General features: G+C 36.0%; 2 protein-coding genes across 5 annotated transcripts; both read right to left on the bottom strand.

Moving 5' to 3' along the window:
- Positions 1-958: 958 nt before the first annotated feature.
- LOC116163579 (kynurenine--oxoglutarate transaminase 3-like) lies at positions 959-6,565 on the bottom strand. Its single transcript, XM_031477591.1, has 6 exons — positions 6,510-6,565; positions 6,242-6,349; positions 2,930-3,080; positions 2,490-2,726; positions 2,195-2,438; positions 959-987 (listed from the first exon to the last, which is right to left on the bottom strand). Exons 1-6 carry the CDS (start codon positions 6,548-6,550, stop codon positions 974-976), a joined length of 795 nt encoding a protein of 264 aa, XP_031333451.1. The 5' UTR covers positions 6,551-6,565; the 3' UTR covers positions 959-973.
- A 4,887-nt stretch (positions 6,566-11,452) lies between these two features.
- Positions 11,453-15,956, bottom strand: LOC116163578 (kynurenine--oxoglutarate transaminase 3-like). Of its 4 annotated transcripts, none has more exons than XM_031477588.1 (8): positions 15,756-15,954; positions 13,614-13,764; positions 13,324-13,560; positions 13,028-13,268; positions 12,808-12,965; positions 12,568-12,754; positions 12,366-12,508; positions 11,453-11,832 (listed from the first exon to the last, which is right to left on the bottom strand). In XM_031477588.1, the coding sequence occupies exons 1-8, from the start codon at positions 15,809-15,811 to the stop codon at positions 11,767-11,769; spliced, it is 1,239 nt and encodes a 412-aa protein (XP_031333448.1). In that variant the 5' UTR covers positions 15,812-15,954; the 3' UTR covers positions 11,453-11,766. The 4 variants fall into 4 exon arrangements, with proteins under 4 accessions (XP_031333448.1, XP_031333447.1, XP_031333449.1 ...); XM_031477587.1 differs by having other exon boundaries at positions 12,345-12,508; positions 15,756-15,952; XM_031477589.1 differs by lacking the exon at positions 15,756-15,954 and adding an exon at positions 15,494-15,625 and having other exon boundaries at positions 12,345-12,508.
- Positions 15,957-20,052: the final 4,096 nt, after the last annotated feature.

Raw genomic sequence — 20,052 nt, forward strand, 5'->3', positions numbered from 1 at the left:
TTCATTCGTTTAATTTTTGATTCTGTACATTTTTGTTTGAACTACCTACTCTTAACAGTATTACAAAGACCATTTACAAAATTTAAAGTTCTTAGCAACAATTTAACAGATATGGCCGATACTCAGCCTTTTTTTCCTAATTTCAAAGGATTTGTATAAAATTAATAGTTCCTTGGCGTCATTAAGGTTTGATGTGGTTTTCTGAGAAATTGTTCGCATCATGTGCAATTAAACTTTTCGATCGCAAAGTAGATCAACTCACTCTTCCAGTAATGTACCTAGTGTTATCAACTTCAATGTCCAAGATGGGGTTTTCTAATGACGACTGAAAAAATGCAGAAGATGAACATGATGGCGATTCTGAACATTTCGTCGAAGCAAATAACACCCACTCTTTCTTGACGATAAAGTATACATACTAACTTTTTAGTTTAATTTGTTCGAACTATGCTGAATTATATCCTGTAGTGGATTTAGATGCCGAAATCCATTCTTTTAAGGTAGATATTGTGGGCAACACGATATTTTGCCTCCAGAAATTTGTGTGTTGCCAGAGACTTGTAGTATAACTTTATGACAAACTCCTTTTCTCCTTGATGCCATGGAGGTTTAGCTTTATGCAAAGTTTGCGTTCTTACTAATCCGCGTTTGTCAATGTCAATACCTGTCACTGTCACTGTGCATGCACTTGTAGGTACAATAATTATTAATGACGTAATAACAACGAGAGTGGCGCTGCGACGATTTGGTGGCCCAGCTCCATACTAACATTTCCAGCTCCATTTGTGTTGCCATTTTTTAAGCCTACACCGTTTGTCTATAGTATATAAAGTCAATGGTATGGCTAGGCTTGACCTTGACATTACGTATTGTATGGCTAACGCTACGCTCATTTTGAATTTCGTGCAATTCGGTTCATAACTAACGGAGATGACAAAAGGGCTTTCTTTATTTTTTGGCCTACATTGCCAATTCACGAACTCCGATCTACAAATTTGACAAATCATCCACTTAAAAAATTTCATCGTAATCGGTTCATTCGTTTGAGTTATCGTGCTAACGGACGGGCAAACACCGCAAAATTATAAACTCGCTAGGAGCTCGTTAATAAACTGAACAGTGTTTCTTTCAAAATAAACCCATAAAGAGCGTTTAAAAAAGCGGCAGAGGACCTCGGTGTGACGCCACGAAGTAGGTAATTGGATTTGACCCATTTTCAATTTGATTGTTACATGTGGCATATAGGTCAACTGGGCAAAGGTTGAACTAAATAGGTTTAAGCGTATGGCAGAGACAGAGATGCGTGACCCCAAGGGGTAATTGGATTTGACCCATTTTCAATAGGCTTATTACTTGTGACATGTAGGTTCACTGCGCAAAGTTTGAACCAAATCGGTCCAAACGTTTGACAGTTATCGTGTTCACGGACAGACGGACACCATCGACTCCCCTATAAAGCTTGCATCGCTTTACTCTGCCGCTTAATAAGCAAGTTGGCATCAACTTACGCCAAAATCGAAAGTGCTACCAAATTGAAAATATTTACATGAATTTGATATAAGCATTAACTAATAAGGGTATTAGCACAGACAACTGTTGTCTGTGGTATTAGTGAATGATATTAGCATTGTATCTAATAGATGTACAATGACATTATAGTATACAGTGCGTTTCAGATAATAGGGTCACTTCAATATCTTTTTTATTTGGAGAGATACGAACAATTTGTTAAATAACATTTTATATGTGACATTACGATATATATGCTCGGGCTCGCATATTCAAACTTCCGGTATCGCTTCCGGTTTAACCGGAAATCAATACTTTTTTTGATTTTCAAATGCAATACCTACCTATGTTTTTTTTAAGATATTTGAAATTTTCCAAATATTGAATCGTGAATTTTTCAATTTATTTGTATTTCAAGCATATGCATATTTTATGTCGTCGTACAGCATATTATTGCTCTTTTCAATATTAAAAAAAAACATAGGCATCGCATTTGAAAAACAAAAGTTGCATCGATTTCTGGTTAAACCAGAAATGTCACATATATAAAATTCTACATAACAAATTTTTCGGATCTCGCTTAATAATAGAGATATTGAAACGCAAATATTTCAAAACCTTGCGAGGTCTCTTTCGAGACGCTGATAGCCAACATTTGTCGTGGGGCGGTTTATATATCTCTTACCGATTCTAATAAAGCGTTGTGGTTGGTAAACCAAAAATTCTTCACTTTCGTCTGATACACAAACCACGTTCCACATCTTGCATAATCTTGAAATGGTTTCCAATTCCTTCAATGTATATACTTTTCCGACATGACAATTTGGACTACTAAGAATAATCAATTTCGTTTTGGAAGTAAACATCTTTTCTAATTCCAAATCTTCCAATACCCAATCGCCCGAGGAAGGTGTTGTTACATTTTCTTTCTGAACTTCATATTTTTTTATACCTACTTCTCAAATACAAAACCCACTTACCAACCGTAATGGGACAAACTTTGTTACACCCCCTGCCACTCCGACTATGTATTCGTAAAAATCAGATGATGGTTGAACGATTATTACTTCGTCGCCATTTGTGATATGACTCAATATTGTGTTTGTCATCGCACCGTAGATATCCATACAAACCAAAATATTATCGAAGGGATCGATACATCGTTTCAATAAATTGGAATAAATTTTAGCCAACACTGATACAAGCCGAGGATGTCCCTGCAATAGAATTCGTGTATGAAGGTAAAGCTTCATAAGTGGGAAGAACGAGCACCACAGTTCCAAAAATCCAAATTAGCTTATTGCTATACCTAAGGCTGCAAGGACTGCATTGTTAACATAGAATGGTTTTTATAGCAGTTCAGCAATAACAAGGCTATCCGTTACACCCTACACTCTACACTACAGTATCTAGATCTCACCACTCCCTTTGTATACTGATGTAAGGCAACGTCGCCGCTTTTCACTACTTCTTTCAGAGCTGTTACAAATTCCGGTGAATGTAGATAATCAGGGCACCCTCTCCATAAATCCACATGATGAGTGCTAATGTGAGATGGGGGACATTCCTCCCTAAAAGTAAAAAAACTACTAATAAATGAGCAGTACGGTGGAGCTCAATTGTTCTAATCGCTTACAACACATTGTACGATAAGAACATTTGGCTCGTTGTTGTTGTTAATATTGATATCTTTTGGTGTTAATAATTTAATTTATATATTTTTATTATGAATAATAAAATTGCATTACAATAGCACATAGGTACAGTCTGGAATTGAATAATTGATACTTTTAAGAGCATTGTTCTGCAGAATAGTTATGATGTACCTAGTTGCATTTGCAATCACATGGTTGAATAAACCCCTAAAGAGCATCTAAAAATGCGCCAGAGCACCTCGGTGTGACCCTAGGGGCTCATTGGATTTGACCCATTTTCAATTGACTTGTTACATGGTATGTTAACTGTGCAAAGTTTGAACCGAATAGGTTCAAGCGTTTGCCAGAGACAGAGAGGCGTGACCCTATGAGGTCATTGGATTTGTTCCATTTTCAATACGCTTATTACTTGTGGTATATTGGTCAACTGTGCAAAGTTTGAACCAAATCGGCCAAAGCGTTTGACAGATATCGTGTTCACGGACTGACAGACGGACAGATGGACACCATCGACTCACCTATAAAGCTTGCATCGCTTTGCTCTGCCGCTTACTAATGCTGTAAATATAGCTGGATATATTGCTGTGTAATCAAAACTAACGTTGTGTTTGAAATTGGGACATTTAGAATGAACTTGGGGGTTTAATCGTTAATTAAATTCATCAAAATTTTGATTTCTTTGTTTAATGGTGGGTCTGGCTACTTTTTAACAAAAAAACAATTTCCCAATACGAGCGTGCAGTCAAGGTTATATTTGTTTATTTTTTGTTTCATGATAACGCTTTTCTGGAAATTCTTAAGTTAAAAAAATTGATATCAATTTGCTTGTAAGCTTAATGTGACAGTTCGAGTTGTTTTCCTTTTAATTGTGAAAGATAATAGTAGATTATATCACGAGTCAATAATGATAGCTATTATTCTCGAGGAATATTTACGAACTGAGCCGCGAGGGAGTAAAATTCCGAGAGTATAATAGCCATTATTGTGAGTAATATACTGTACTTTATCTACGACAATTCAACTCATGTATAAAAAATCGCATAAACCGCAGTGCAATTGTCACTTTGACAGCGGCAAAAGTTACCTGCAACTTTTCCAGCGACAAATCACAGCCGTCTATAATTAATATAATTTATTATATTATTTTAATTATATTATTTTAATATTATTATATTATATATTAATTTATAATTTGCACTTTTCCAGTGCGGCTTGTTAGAAGAAACTAATGAGTTTATTTCCGCCCGTTTCGTGGCCGATTACGTTTTTGGTTTGAAGAAGAACGATAATCAAGTTCGAGTTTTGTTATTAGTTAAAGGCCGGCCTGGATTTCGTTAGTGCTGTTTCTCAGAGGAGGTTTTTGCTACATGCAGGACCAAATCTGTGCGCGCTGGAGTTCATCAATTGTGTCCGTGAGCTCCGTTATATTTTAATTGATGATATGTGGTTGCAAACCCCTTTCGGATTTTTTGTCACCTCAAGTCACTGTAAAAAAAGTATGTGTGTAATTTCACGCAAGTTGTGTGTTAATTCGAACCCTTCATTAATAACGACCAAAGAAGTTCCATGTTCAAATCACGATTAATTTTATTAGATTCTTGCCCAAAGTTCATTTTGAATGTTGGTCAAATATTGTTAAATTTCGTTTGGAATTTGAGGATTTTGATCTTAAATGGGTTTCGGATTGCGACATAGGTAAAACAAAGACAGATAATTAAATTAAAACATAACCTCAAAAGAAACATGTTAAGAAAGAGGAATTCTATGAAAATAATTTTACATAAAAAGGATACAGCCACATCCCATTAGTGTAAAGACGCTTAGATTATAATTAATTTAAACAATTTCAACGCGATGACTCTGGAATTTCCTAATATACTTGTCATTCCAACGACAAAAGCAAAAGTGACCCATGGTACCAACTCCTGGCACACTAAGAGCGCATTCAGTCAGTTACACAAACCAAAAGTACATTCAACAATCTCGCCATATCTCAAGAATCTAAGAGGCCTTAAGCTTCAACGCACAATTTTAAAAAGTCCGGCCCGTACCTAAGTACCACTAAAATCGAAAAAAAAATGAATACTATACTGGAAACTACCGTTACAAACGCCGTGTATAATATGTTTCTATTTGCCAAACACTTTAAGTAACTAATTGTAATCTTCATAATGTCCTTAAATTTTTTTCTTGGTATTCGCGGATTGCAACCAGCGCAGCGGCTCAATTTTCAGCTAGTTTAGACTTCTGTTCTGTATTGCTTGCGACTATAGGCGACCATGTTGATGGTTGCGAAATTGAATTCAAACAGACATACCTCATTTAAATTTGAAAAGCATAAATTTAGGTTGGAGACTGGCAAGGAAAAGTGCAAAATATAGGAAATCTTGTCATTGCCCTTCAAGATTATTTTGAAAAAACTACCTACACTTTATTTCTCTTTTAAAATAATTGTAGTATTGTTCTTCTGCTGCTCATCTCAAATCATTTATTATAAGGTGTCTCGGAAAGTTCTGTCATTTTGATTAAAATGTGTGTTAGCTATCGCCACTGGTTTTATCAACCGAGTTTACTTAGAAGTTAAAAATATATTTTGTTGTGAAATGTTAATGTCAATTCTGGTGTTAAATTTCCAATTCTTGTTTTGCACATTACAAAAGAATCGTTTTAAAGAACTAAATAAACTTGGTGCAAATCTCTCTGAGACATCTTGTACAATATAATAAACAGTAATAATAAATAAGTGGAAACAATGTGTGTACTTTGGTACCTATACCGATAATTTTGTAGCAACATTACCTACGCCAATAAAAGTTGAGGTTTTGTTTTGTGATTTTAGAATTTGTTGATATATTCTACTGAACTTTACGCTTACGTCTAATCTACGTACTACCATTGAATAAAAACACTATTTTTATTCAATGGTACTACCTATATAAAGATAACGATCAATTTTTTCAGGTTCTTTTCACTATTTCATTAAATTAATACTTGAATTAAAATCAACTTATCTCGCTCTATTTAAACTAAGTGCAACAGATGCCACATTGTAGAAATTATGTATATTATTTACATACCATCGAACCAATTTTTGCTGTTTAAAACGGGTCGGTAATGCAAACTTTTGCTTCCAATCTTCCATTTTAACAAACACTAGATAAGGGTACTGTAATCTCAACTGTAACCTATAACCAAAAACCAGTTTTTAAAGTTTCCATACTGATGTTAATAGTATTACTAATTAATAACGTAATCCGTAATCTAATCATTGTTGTAAGTATATTATGTACTTAAACCCAAAGTCCCGAACCAATATGTATTTTATTATACGACGAAAATATTTACTTTGTTATAATTCTCAAGTCAAATAACAACTGCTCGCCCATCCGATCGTGCGTCCATCCGGCCGTTCGCAAGATAACTCGATAAAGAGAAGAGGTGATTAAATTTTGGAGTAACACAAAACGCATGCCCCGCGCCACTTGCAACTCTTTGAGCGAGATCACGTTATAATTCGATTAGGAGTCTACTGAGGAAACTCAACGAAAGAAATTCATTGCTTTGCTAGCAACCGCAGTCCTTCTGAATCCATTGTCAAGATCTATTATAATTTCTGATATGTCCCGAGCGGAGTGTCGGACGAAGGTACCTACTTACAAAAGGCGATTGGAACTTTTGGAGGCTGATGGTTCTTCTGAGAGTTTGAGATCTCAGGCCTCTTCCTTTAAATTTTAACGAGAACTAGAAAACCATGGTTTCTATACTTTCCATGTTGGCAGATTTAACTCTTCGCGCACTTACGCAAATAAAGTCGAAGTATGCCGAGTATAACCAAACAGAGGAAAGATGGCATACACCTGAACTACAATAGAAACGTGTCTATTTAACAATTAATAGGGTTATTTAACAGGAACAGATTTAACTTACAATATACTGTTTAACAAATAACAGTATGTTATTCTATTATTCAGTCAGATTCAGATCTACTTGAGTTACGTATCTCTACTTGGCAGATCTATATTTTCACTCGGATAAGTTGTGTTTTGCAAATCAGTGGGGACCAGGGTGGGGACATTATATCTATACGAGAGCAATAATCCTATTAGTAAAGGAACGTTTAATCCAAAGTAAGATGCACTTATGCCCTTACCGTGCAGGTCAAAGATTGTGAGTTTTATCTGTGTAGAGATCAATCACCTCGTCCAAATTCGAATTAGTTTTGTAGAGCCTATGTGTACAGTGTACACAGGATCTAATCATGTCACACTATAGGCAGTTATAACAATTAAATAGGTAATCATCGAAAGGCCTTGTACGCACCGTTTTTTAGTGGGGATTATATTTTACGGAAAAAGGGAAATAGATCGGAGCCGTAAGCGACTTTGGGCTACAAAGCCAAATCCAAAACATATAGAACCCTCTCTGTTGGTGTCTACATTTTGATCAACAATAATTGAAAACCTCTGCATATAGAATAGTGTTTGTCAATCAGGTAGCTTGCCGTTGGTACGAGTAATTTACATATAAACTGTTAAATGAAAATGGAGGTTTGAAGACAAAATGTGCCACTTTTAGTGCCCGTTAAAGACCTTTAACTGGTTTAGACTAAATGCTGTTTTGAATGTAGAACGTCGACTACACTAAACATTATTAACGAACTCCTAGCGAGTTTATAATTTTGCGGTGTCTGTCCGTCCGTCCGTCCGTTCGTTAGCACGATAACTCATAAACGAATGGACCGATTACGATGAAATTTTGCAAGTGGATTCTTTATCAAATTTGTAGATCGGAGTTCGTGAATTAGCAATGTAGACCAAAAAATAAAGTAGGTCCTTTTTACATCTCCGTTAGTTATGAACCGAATTACATGAAATTCAATATGCGCATAGCTTTAGCCATATAAAACACAATTCCAAAAGTTGAGCCTAATCGATCAGCATTCACAGTGCCCTTTGCGCATCTCGACCATTTACAGACCGAAGACGAGTGCTCTAATTTTCTCAAAAATGCTCGCGAGTATCGAGTTGTTTTGCAAAGCGAAACCGCTTGCAAGTTCCGAACACTCCTAAAAGTGCTCGAGCGGTTTATTGCTCGGGAAAAGTGCTCGTGAGCGGAAAAGGCACTCGCGAGCGGAAAAAGAGCTCGCGAGCGGAAAAAGAGCTTGCGAGCGGAAAAAGAGCTCGCGGGCGAAAAAAGAGTTTGCGAGCGGAAAAAAAAGCTCATGAGCACTTTAAGGTAAACGCTCGAGTATCGAGTACCAACCAAGCGGCCGCTCCGAAAAGGGCGAGCGATCCGCTCGCAAGCACTTTTTCCGCTTGGAGCGTTTTTTCGAGCGGAACGCTCGCGAGCAGTACCCAGCTCTGTACTGTTGTGTAAACAACGCAACGTCATGTCGACGTTTATTTCAGTCTAAACATCGAAAATAATGACGCGACGTCCTGTATATAAAAATATTTCAATTTATGAAAGTAAATCTGGGGGATTATTTACGAAATAAGCAGAGAGTTGATTCGTTTTATTTGAATGTATGTCTTTGTGTTGTTTCCCCTTTGCAATTGTGTGTAATTATGTAATTTTTTTATTTGGGTTAATTAACGTACGTGTTTTATCATCGTTGTTAAGAGGAAGTGCGTCTTATTTTCGACGTAAGTGGGGCGTTACCAAGTCTAATTGGAATTGTCAGCGTTTTTGAAACTTCTGTAGAAGAAATTATTTTATGCTGGAAGTAATTTTTCTTTCAATACTGGAGTCAAAAAGACAACGAGGCGTCTGCTGCTGATGCTAGCTGTTAGTTTTCGCGATGGTAAATTTGTTTACGCTAAATCTCGGGCGCTTAACCGTATTTGTTTTGTTGAAGTTCGTCAGCTTCGAAATATATAGGGTGCAGAAGAAGTTGAGCGAGATTTAAGGTATCGTCAAGTGAAGTAATAAAAGTTTGTTGAAAGTTTTTAAAACGGTTTGTCCGTATTCAGAGAAAGTTAGTCCGAATATAAGCAAACAAAGCAGTTGTCTGCTCGTATCGTAAGGGTGGCACTCCCTAGGTACAAACGTTTTCAAGTCTCATCACAGCCGTCTGTGTGATTTAACGACAGCCGTGATATAACTGCCGGGACCGCCAACTTTACCTTTACCATACTCATATCAAAGAGTACCCATAGTATTACTCTTTGCTCATATGTAAATAGCTATTACCGTTCGGGTAGCCACCAACATTTTTGTCGTCTTATTACCGAGCCAGTTCCAGTCATTAAGTTCAGTTTATTAAAGAAGAAGTGAAGTTTCCTAAAGCTGTCAGCGAGTGCTTTTGTGTCTTTGATAGGTGCGCCTGAATATCGCATACTTTTTACGACAGATTATTTGGATTCTTAAACAACACCGTGCGTAATTTAAGATTATTTTTAATTTATAATTATCTACCGCTTGCGTGCGGTGTATTATGTTAATACAAGCTTTGGAAACTTCTCTTTCATTGTGTTTCGGAATACATGTTTGTCATTGTCAATCAATTAATTGTGTTTATTCGAATCCTTTGTGCGACCCGGATAGAGCTTTCATGTCAGATTTTTCTTATCGTGTCCAAAAATAGGGTCATTCCGTCAAACGTCAATTATGCATTTTTTAGCGCGTTTTTTAAGAATTAAAAAAAATGTGCTATTGTTTACGTTTTGTCTCTCCGTCCGTCCGGACCCACTTCTACCGCTTCGATCTACTTCTAGGGGAATGGTCCTAGATTCCTGGAATTTTTTGCAGTAGGTAGCCTATACCTTGAAGGTGTGCCAGACGGCCATCAAATTTCGCTGTCTAAAAGGCCCCCCCCCCCCACGAATTATTTCCTGAGATGTTGTTTTTGAAAGAATAACGTGCATAACTTTCACATACGACGAATTAGTTTCCATAAGCCACGGCAGGGAAAACTAAGTCTTATACCTGGGAAACAATACATATGACGTTTTTAGAAATCTCCCTTAGGTATGTGATGGTTTTGTCCATCTGTCTGTCTGTCGCTGTTCCTCCTCTAACTCAAACATTCCCCAATTGATTTTTACGAGCTCAAGGATAACGGCTATTGAATATTAGCCGGATTAAAAGTCTGGTTTACGAATGCCAACTGTGTGGCAAAAAATGCCGCTAGGTATTGAAAATCGTATGCGACCTGTTTTACTATATTCACGATGCACAGCCAGACAAAATTTCCTCGCTACTAGAAGTTTTCTGTAATCAATAATAATAATGTAAAAATATGTTCATAATCAATAATCATATTTATTTAGCCAACATTCACAGTTCAATAATCTGCTTTCAATGTATAATAAAAAGATAACTGTGTTTTGTACATGTATTGTCAATGGGACTATTTCAGAACACAGAAAGATCATCCTATTTAAACTCCTACCGCGACGTGGTGGTGATCTAAGCTGATAATCTGATAATAAAAGAACTTCAAAACCTTTAATTAACATTAACAGAAATTCGGAATACTTTAAGAGCATTCGAATTAGATCAGTCCAGATACGGAGAGGATGATTGTCCAATTAATGGAGAACCGACCACTTTCCATGTGTCTCTGGTTTAGAGTATTTCTTTTTTATCACGAAAAGTTTAATATTATCCCATCTGCACGTCTGTGAAATGTGAATTGTTCAATATGCAGGTTGGACATTTTTTATTTTTACTGAAATCGGGAAATTTTGATATTAAAAAACGATAAAAAAATGTGAGGGCAACATATTGATATTTACGTCCCCTGTAAGGGTCAGCGCGAAGAGAAAAAACGTACCTGCGCGCGAGACTAGACCGCGTGACGTCAGTAGCCAACATATTTGCCGTCGGGTTGGCAGATTATACGAATTCACGTAAACTGGAACCGATGTGTTAATTTTATTTGCTGTATGCACAATGCTGCCAGGGTATAAAAAAAGTTGAATGGCGAAATTTACCCAATGTTAATGTGGAAATGGAGTTTTCGGCTAATGCAAATTTAAAGAAATCTCAGAACAGTCCAGTAGTGGAATTATACAACTCTTACATCATTTCCACACTCACATTTAGTAACTAAATTTCGAGAACCAGCTTTTTGATAACTTTGCAGCATTGTGCACAAAATAAATACAATATTTTGCCCTCAAATTTTTTTTATTGTTTTTTAATAACAAAATCTCTCAATGTTAGTTAGAATAAAAGAAATACAAAAAATGTCGAACCACCCTATTATACATAAATTTTGTGCAGTAGTCAATACGACGACACCCACGGTTGGTCATAAAATATAAAATAATTATAATCAAAGCTTTCGCATTGTTTTTTTTATTTTACAAGTAAGTAATGTATAATAAAAAGATAACTGTGTTTTGTACATGTATTGTCAATGGGACTATTTCAGAACACAGAAAGATAATCCTATTTAAACTCCTACAGCGACGTGGTGGTGATCTAAGCTGATAATCTGATAATATACGTAAGAAGGCTACAGCGGGATATGCGCAGATGACTGATTTTAGTTGAAAAGTTGTCAGCACAACATTGAGTCTATCTAGGAAGATCTTCTTCACTATGTTTAACTCAATAGTATTTATAACGGTTCCTTAATAACATAAAGTTGAGTCTAAACAGACTTTCGTGTCTTCCATTCTCGAAAAACGTTTGCTGCTTTCTGGAGACATTCGTCTTTCTGAAATAAAAAAATAATTAGGAGCCCAGTGCAGAATAGTATATTGAAAGACAAGTGTTACAATGCGACCTATTGTAATACGACTATCTTGTGGCACGAGTGGCGACGCGAAGCGTAGCCACGAGTGTCCGCAAGATAGGAGTATTACAATAAAGCATTGTAACACGCGTTTTTCATACTATTTTTTCTATTTCGGTGCTTTAATTTAATTTAAAAAATCATTATCAGAAACTATAGGGAACATTAGAACTAGCATGTTGTTATGTTGGGAACACTTTTTATGCCGTTAAGTTTTGGGTTGGCAGCGTAGTAAGACGGACATTTTGAAGTTCAAACATGGAAGTACCCAACGAAGTACCTACTTGTACTAACTAGTAACTGCCAACTTAAGAGATGAGTTACCAAAAAAAAACGACTATAATCACCGTCTTTGTACAACTGTTTTCGGCCGAAAACAGTTGTACAAAATCATCATTGTGACACCGAAATAGAAAAATTTTTTTTCGGCTAACCTTGATATAGCAAAGCCTTACGAGATTCTGGCCCAATCCTTTGTTTGCATCACTATAAAAAATACTAACAGGAATCATCTGGACTCCAACATTTTTTATAAACCACTTTGTAAACTGCAGATCTTTGCAAGTGCCCGTTTCACTCGAGAAATCGACTTTTGCCTCTATATAGTTCGACGATTTAAAGAACGTTATACCTGTAGGTACTATGTTGCTATCTCACCTAACGATGCCCAATCAGCGACCAAGAAAATACCAGCGTCAGGTACAATAGGCTCCATGACAATTTCACGTAAAACTTCTACCATGTAATCAGTTTTTAGTTTGAGACTTTTTCTTAACAATTGCTGGAAGCAGTCATCTTGACCAAACCTCGCTAAATCCTTTTCGATGCCGATAGCAATGGCTTCCTAAAATCAATAACAAAATATTGGTGTATGGTATTACTTTATTGTAAATTCACCTGCGCAAAGGGAGAAGAGGGCAACTTTGGACCACTTTGTAAGTTTATTAAAAGATGTTTTGGTCCAATAGCCCATCCTACTTTCAATCCTGTGATGCAGTGTGTCTTCCCTGCCGATCCTATACTTATAGTTCTCTCCCACATTCCCGGTAACGATGCTGAAAATTAGAAGTTATTTGGCATAATCCGGAATTAGGGGATTTACGACAGTTAACAGTACCCATTTTAATATGTCGTTTTGGTTCATAAACCAACCATTCATATACTTCATCTGCAATGCACATGACATTCCATTTCTGACAAAGATGTGCAATGTACAACAGCTCTGTTTTATTAAATACTTTCCCGAATGGATTGTGCGGTGTGTTTAGAATAAAAGCTTTCGTTTTACTATTAAAGAGGCCATCTAGTTCTTTGAAATCAAGAACCCAGTCACTTGATTGCGTTGCATCCCCGTCTTGCTAAGATTGGTAGTGTTATCATATCATTTTTATTGAGGTAGTGATCAGTACTCACAAAGCGCAATGGGATGTATTTAGGAGTACCACCGGCTGCAATAACCATGGATTGATAGCAATCGAAAAAAGGTTCTATTATAATGACCTCATCCCCTTGTTGGATATGCCCCATTATAGTGCAGTAAAGGGCTCCAAATGCACCGGCGAATGTTATTATTTCTTCAAGAGGATCAATAAATCTATTCACTGATGGGGAATACATTTTGGCTAACGCTTTCACTAATCGGGGATGCCCCTAAAAAGTTATACTGCAACGGAAACGAGCTCAATTTTAATGATAATACCTACCTCGGCTCTCGTGTATTGTTGTAACATAACATCCTCTGAGCTTAGAACCTCAGTTAAAGCATCGATGATGTGATGAGGTGGTAAAAAATCAGGATACCCCATGCCTAAATTCACGGGGTTGTATGTAGTCGCTAACTCTGCATAGTCTTCCCTAAAAAAATGCAGCTATTGAAAAATGTATATATGTATATAGATTGCTGAAGGGTTGAGTGGTAGAGCAGACGGGGTTATCTTGGTAGCTCCGGTCCGAACTCCCCCCTATTGAGCTGTTCCTTTTTATATAAATGGGTTACAGTATAATGTCTTACACCTCCATAAATGTCAAAAAAATTACAGGGTCAGATTTAATATTTATGGAGCGGCACGTCTTCGTGTTGTCCGTCAGTCCGTACCTACGCAATGACAACTAACTACCAGCTATTAACTTCACGTTTTTGCCAGTCTAATAGATTACATACTTACTCTCTAGTAAAAATCAAATAAGAATGAAGCAGATAGTGCTTTAAGTTAGATTTAAGCAAGTAAACTCTTAATACATAAAACTCCAAATTTAAAATGGTTTCTGGTGTAATCTTTAGCTTAATGAACTGAACTAAATGCATAAACAACTTGCAATAATTATTTCAACACAACAGATCTATCAACACCTTTGAGTGTGAAACTACGAAAAGGATATCAGCAAGCAAGCTTTTGAAGTTTATCTTCATTTATATTTATTTAGGTACTTTTTTTGGAACAATTCTGAACTGAATTGCTACTATACAAATTAATCACGTAGAGAAAGAAGGTGTTGATTTTTTGGGATGCTAAAATTCTTTCGCAAAATCACGTTAAATTGTGGGGACCCCTATATTCTTTGGTACACATTTCGTCGATACTTTCATTTCATTTTAAAACTACAACCATTTCAACAAGAATCACAGACACACACAGTTATAAATGGGCTAACTGGTCTATAGCCCAGGGCGCCACTTTCGAGGGGCGGCAAGATGTGCTAAAGCTAAAGTATATTTTAGCGCATTTAAAAAATACACTATTATATTCATTATGGCTGGCTTGTTGCCCAGTTGAGATCTCAGCAATTACAGTAGCTAAAGACTTCAAATTTTCTGCTACAGTGCAGATGTGCAGGTTCTAATCTATTTTAAGTTAGATTACTCGTGAGATTGCTAATAAAATACTGCTCTGTATTACCAAAAATGGGCTTTACAACTTCTTTTTTATTATTTGCAATTTTGAGATCTGAGCTTGTGGATAAGTTTTGTCAAAATAAATGTGCAAAGATAAATGTACTTATCATTCAACGCTTTTTGTAGTAAAAAGCTGATTGTTTCTGTCAGTGGGACATTCCTCTCCTCTGTGGTTTTCGTCTGCATGGATAACTATATACCAGCCCCACGTGTGAGTGATTAGTGTTTTCATAATGCCTAAATGTCATATTTATTTGCATTTTGATTTTTGATACAATATTAATCGTTTCGTGAGAGTTTTCTTAAATTCTTTGATAAAAGCCAACTTGTAATTAACAATGTTACAAAAGTTGTACAATTTGCGTTTCGTTTCAGTTTTAGATCCCTAGATGTAGTGTTACAAACTGTCATTGTTTTTCAGAGTAGATATTGAAGAGCAAAAGTTTGCTCCATACGAACTGAGTCTCTAGTTTGGAGTACGAAAGATAATGTAATCGGCGTGTTTTTATAAACTATAGAATTTATAGATATAGGAGCCTACTTGCGATCAAAAATGAGTTACTGTCGGTCGAGTCACCTTTGGAATTTTTATTTACATGGGAAATCGTAGGTACTTAACTTGAACTTCCAAAAGGCGACTCGACAGCAATTCATTTTTGATCGCCCGTTACATGGGTGGAATATACCTACAACACATTTTTCTGTTGAATCAGTTCATCCCGCAATGCTTCAACATTGAAACTAATAAGTACATCCAAAAGGAGAAACTCCCTATGAATATATTATTTCAACATCGACAAAAAGCCAATTAAAATTAAAATGAAACGTTGTAAATAGACATCAAACAACCGGCATTAACATTCAATTGCATAACATCGCGATGTACTAAATTTGCTTCGCGTGAACGTAATCGCTTGATACGATAAAATTCCATTATTAGATTTATACTCACCAAACATTTACTTTCACATAGGGAAGCACTAGTTTAAATTTTTCGTTTACATCCATCTGGTCTGCACAAATGTCTACCTATACTTGTAAATATGTAAACGTTTATCTGACTGTATTATTTTACGTTCAAGGGTTCAAGTTGATAAGTATTATCATTGTATATACAATGGTATTATCACACAAGATTTACAGAGAGAGAGACATTGTTTACTTTAAGCATAGACTAAAATTAGTCCATGGACTTACTCTCTATTCAGTGATTTGAAAAATGTTATTTATCGAAATCGATTACACATCCTTGAAAAACTGCGAGCTGCTGTAGGTACAGGGAGTTGTTCAGAACACCAGAGCAACCAGACCGAGTTTTGAACATAAAATAAGACAAGAGTGGACGCCTACTATCTCAATAATGGTGTGGGCATTTTGAAAATAAATTGTGCACATGAATTATGAATTATTTTACTAAATTTCATCTCTACAATTCAAAAACTATTGAAATCTCAAATTGAAACTGTTCAAATTGGCGTATCAAACATTTTATTGGTTGTTTAGTATTGGCACAGATTTAAACAATCTGTGGTATTGGTGCAGTATCTACCGGGTGATCGAAAAGAACTGCAGACAATTTAAATTTGGCGCTTTAAATTTTTAGTGTTTTTTACTTAAGGAATTGGCAAACATGTTTAGAAGTTGGTTTATTTATGATCCACCACTGCTTTTAAATAAATGACATTTGGTATGTTACCAACTTTATAAATGTTTAGTTTTGTGGGAAATTCAAACTGTCCGCACTACTTTCCGATCACCCGGTATCTGTATTATGCGACAATCCGTTACTAAAGTTTTATGTCATCAGAACGGACCCGTTTTTGTTTTTGATCGCATTACATCTTCAGCGCTGATTAATTAGTCATTAGGTGATATCTTTACAAAACCATTGAGACGTTTGCGTTATGCATATGCTCGTAATACACTAAGACCGATAGGACGAAAAGAATTAAATTTGAGAGGAAGTGTTGAATTACAAATTTAATTATTTAATGTTTGACATGTACTATATATAACTTTTTCCGTATTCTGATACTTGCCGTTGTTTATATTTTTATATGTATTTAGTTTATATACATTTATGTGTACAATTAGTTAGTTTGCCTTATTTACCTTAACAAATACAAGGATAATACTGTTTCCCTCGTATTATTTGTTATATATGTTATCTTACAAACTGCGAAATCCGGCATTTTGCAAAATACGTAGGTAATAGGTAAGTGCAATCCTCTCAGTGTCACAAATTTAGGATTCATCAGTTGACCGTCAGAAATCGAATGCAGACACCAATTCCCAAGCTCCCGTTTGTAGGAGAAATTTTCGAAAAAAAAATTTTCCCTTATCTGATGGTTTTGTCCGTCTGTTCCTCGTCTAACTCGAAAACGAAAAGAGACAGCGATGTCAAACCTTCGCCAATCGATTTCTACGAGTTCAAGGTTCAGTGCTATTAAATATGAGCCGGATCAAAAGTCTGGTTTCCAAATACGAACTGAGTGGCAAGAAATTCCCCTACTGAAAATCTATGCGATGCTTCGTATCTTGTTAAACGTTTGGTACTCTTCACTGTTGGCCTGCTTATCCCATTAATTATATTCTCATAAAAGGGGCAAGACGTAGGTCAACGACAAGGAAAATGTGTGAGTAATTCGCACGGATGGGTAGAATTTAACATTTGTATGATTTTTTATGTGGATCAAATTAGTACCTACTGGACCCAGCATCTTTGGATAATTACTAGGTAATTGGGAATGACATTATCGACACAAGCTGCTAACCATTCGATTCGAGTTCATAATTTTTCTCTATAAGTACTATGAATTTCTTTGACTCAGGATTTCCCCTAGCCTTTCATAAGTATGTACCTAATAACAGGGAACCACCTGTAATTAAGAAACAAATTTTGAGATACGAGATACAAAAGTATTAATTGATTAATTTTCCTTATGACGTGCTCTAAATAAATATTGGATTATTAGTGATAATGTGTGATAATTAGTGAACATGTAACAAATAATTTAGTGCACATATCACTACGGTATAATAGTTAAACGTTGAAGATATTAAGAGAGGTAAGTGCACAGTGCACATACATATTAGTTATAAAGGATAGGAGTAAATATCTCTCCATACGCATTTATGGATTTGTATGGGTACTGGGTAGCATAATATTCATAAGTTATATATCACATTTCTTGAATTTATTGCCAAAGTACCTGCGTCCTAATCCTAACATTGTAGGTAAATATCCCCCCACACATGCGTATTGTTGTGGTTAGTGCGTCCTCATTCCACCACTTCCTGCTTACTGGAATGATCTTTGAGATCACATTAAACTTACCTATAGCACTATGGTGGCCTTTGAAGTATCGAAAACTGAAAGGAAAATACCATGAAACCACCACCAAAAAAATACCCGTCCGTACTATACTTGTACGTTTCGTGGTGAACTTAGGGGTCCCCGATATCTGGCACTGAAATTTTAACATACCCTATACTTATTGGAATAGTCGGAGTTAGCAATTCTTGTGAAAAATTTCAAGCAACTTACATGTCACAATGACAGTCGCTTCGCGCGATTTTTAAGTCTATTTACAGCGGCTTGAGCTGGGTGATACGAAAAGGACTCCTACCATTGAATTTATGGTTAGTCATTAGTCATTATATTTTTCCTTTGGCATACATATGTACATAGGAGGCGTCAACGAGGAAAAAATAAAATCATTGAACTATAGGTATACTCTGTAACTGGAACGGCATCGAGCGCCAAAATCGCGTGCCGCAATGATTTTAGGCAACCAGCATAACGTAGGTATTCTCATCCTTGTCTGGCACGTTGTTTTGTATTGCATATGCAGGACCGATCACACGTATTGGGTTAAAAATACAGATAAGTGAATGAACTGGGAGGTTGGGGCCTTAGAAAGATAAAGATAAATGCTTGTCGATGCTTTTACAAGTGCCAATATCTATTTGTTAATGGAATATCTTAAAATATATACTTAATAATGTGCGCCATTTCTCACTCACACACTCACATACTTGATTCTTGAATCTTGAAGTTACAAAAGTATAATGTCAATAATGTCATTCATGGTGGCTCAACGCATTCCATTTGCTTATTAACGTAAAATAAAGTTAGAAACATTCGTTGTGTTCGTTTGTAACGTACCCTTTACATAATATATTAGCAAGGAGGTAGGTACCTAATATATTACAATTGGCGTCGAGGTAAACGTAACTTTAAAAAAGCATTTTTTTAAGAATAAAATGAGTTTAAGAATCATGGTTACTCTAAGAGCAAAAATTCAATTTACTCGCAGTGGTCACCGCATTGCCATTAGATGGAAACGAATTGACACGAATGTCTTATGCTGGTCTTATGGAACGAAGGCCGAAGGAATCGGTACTCGAATCGGTGTAAATAAAAAAATCAATCGTTAATAGTTATTTTTCGCCCCATTAGTGAGCATTATCAATAATAACGTTGAGTGAAAAATTAAATAATAAGGAACTTCATATTCAAATTAGTAAGTCAAAACGGCTTTATAGGTTTTGGCGGCGCTAACGCTTTTCTTCATATGATGCTCTCTAGAGAGTGGAATGCCCTATTGGATTAGTATTAAAGAGTGCGAAATAAGAATTATCATTCATAAGTGTGAAGATTGCTTGGGAAGCACCGTATGTGATTGATACTAATTGAGAAGTAATTTTTAAATACAAAATTACAGAACGTATGACAGACAGATAAATATATATTTTTTCGTACTTCCGAGACTAAAGTGACAACTTCACTCCATTATGACAAGTACTAAAGTGTCACTTTTTGTCCCGCCGGGATTAAATGTGGACGAAAATCCCGGAAGGATGAAATTACTAACAAGGCAATTTCAGTAGGTTGTTCCACATTTTGTATGCGGCACTACTTCTTAAACGCGTCGTACTGCTGCTCATATAGTTTTTTGGATTTCCGTGGTATCAATTTTTTACCTACTTTGGCTGCTTTTTATGAATATCAAATGCACCTTTGTCACCCACCACCAAATTAAGACACTAGCAATGACAGTTTCCAAATTATTTTTGTTACCATAGCATAGGGATTGTCATACCAACGCAACGTTCCTATGGTAACTTGTTAAGCAGCGATTTTTTGAAAGAACGCGTTCTCTAACTCCATACATATTAAGTGTTTCAGTTTCGGAAGTACGAAAAATATCGTATATACTTTGCGACTGAAGTAGTGGTCTTAATCC

Source organism: Photinus pyralis, unplaced genomic scaffold (genome assembly GCF_008802855.1).
Source record: "Photinus pyralis isolate 1611_PpyrPB1 unplaced genomic scaffold, Ppyr1.3 Ppyr1.4_LG2, whole genome shotgun sequence".
NCBI lineage: Eukaryota > Metazoa > Arthropoda > Insecta > Coleoptera > Lampyridae > Photinus > Photinus pyralis.

What these genes read in the sequence shown, in the direction of transcription:
- LOC116163579 (XM_031477591.1), bottom strand. Translation starts at nt 6,550, where the DNA reads ATGGGCGAGCAGTTGTTATTTGACTTGAGAATTATAACAAA. An exon ending in CAGCAAAAATTGGTTCGATG is followed by an intron (nt 3,081 to 6,241) that starts GTATGTAAATAA and finishes TTTTACTTTTAG; the next exon opens with GGAGGAATGTCCCCCATCTC. An exon ending in AGTTTGTCCCATTACGGTTG is followed by an intron (nt 2,439 to 2,489) that starts GTAAGTGGGTTT and finishes TATGAAGTTCAG; the next exon opens with AAAGAAAATGTAACAACACC.
- LOC116163578 (XM_031477587.1), bottom strand. Translation starts at nt 15,811, where the DNA reads ATGGATGTAAACGAAAAATTTAAACTAGTGCTTCCCTATGTGAAAGTA. An exon ending in TATGTGAAAGTAAATGTTTG is followed by an intron (nt 13,765 to 15,755) that starts GTGAGTATAAAT and finishes GCATTTTTTTAG; the next exon opens with GGAAGACTATGCAGAGTTAG. An exon ending in AATACATCCCATTGCGCTTT is followed by an intron (nt 13,269 to 13,323) that starts GTGAGTACTGAT and finishes TACCAATCTTAG; the next exon opens with CAAGACGGGGATGCAACGCA.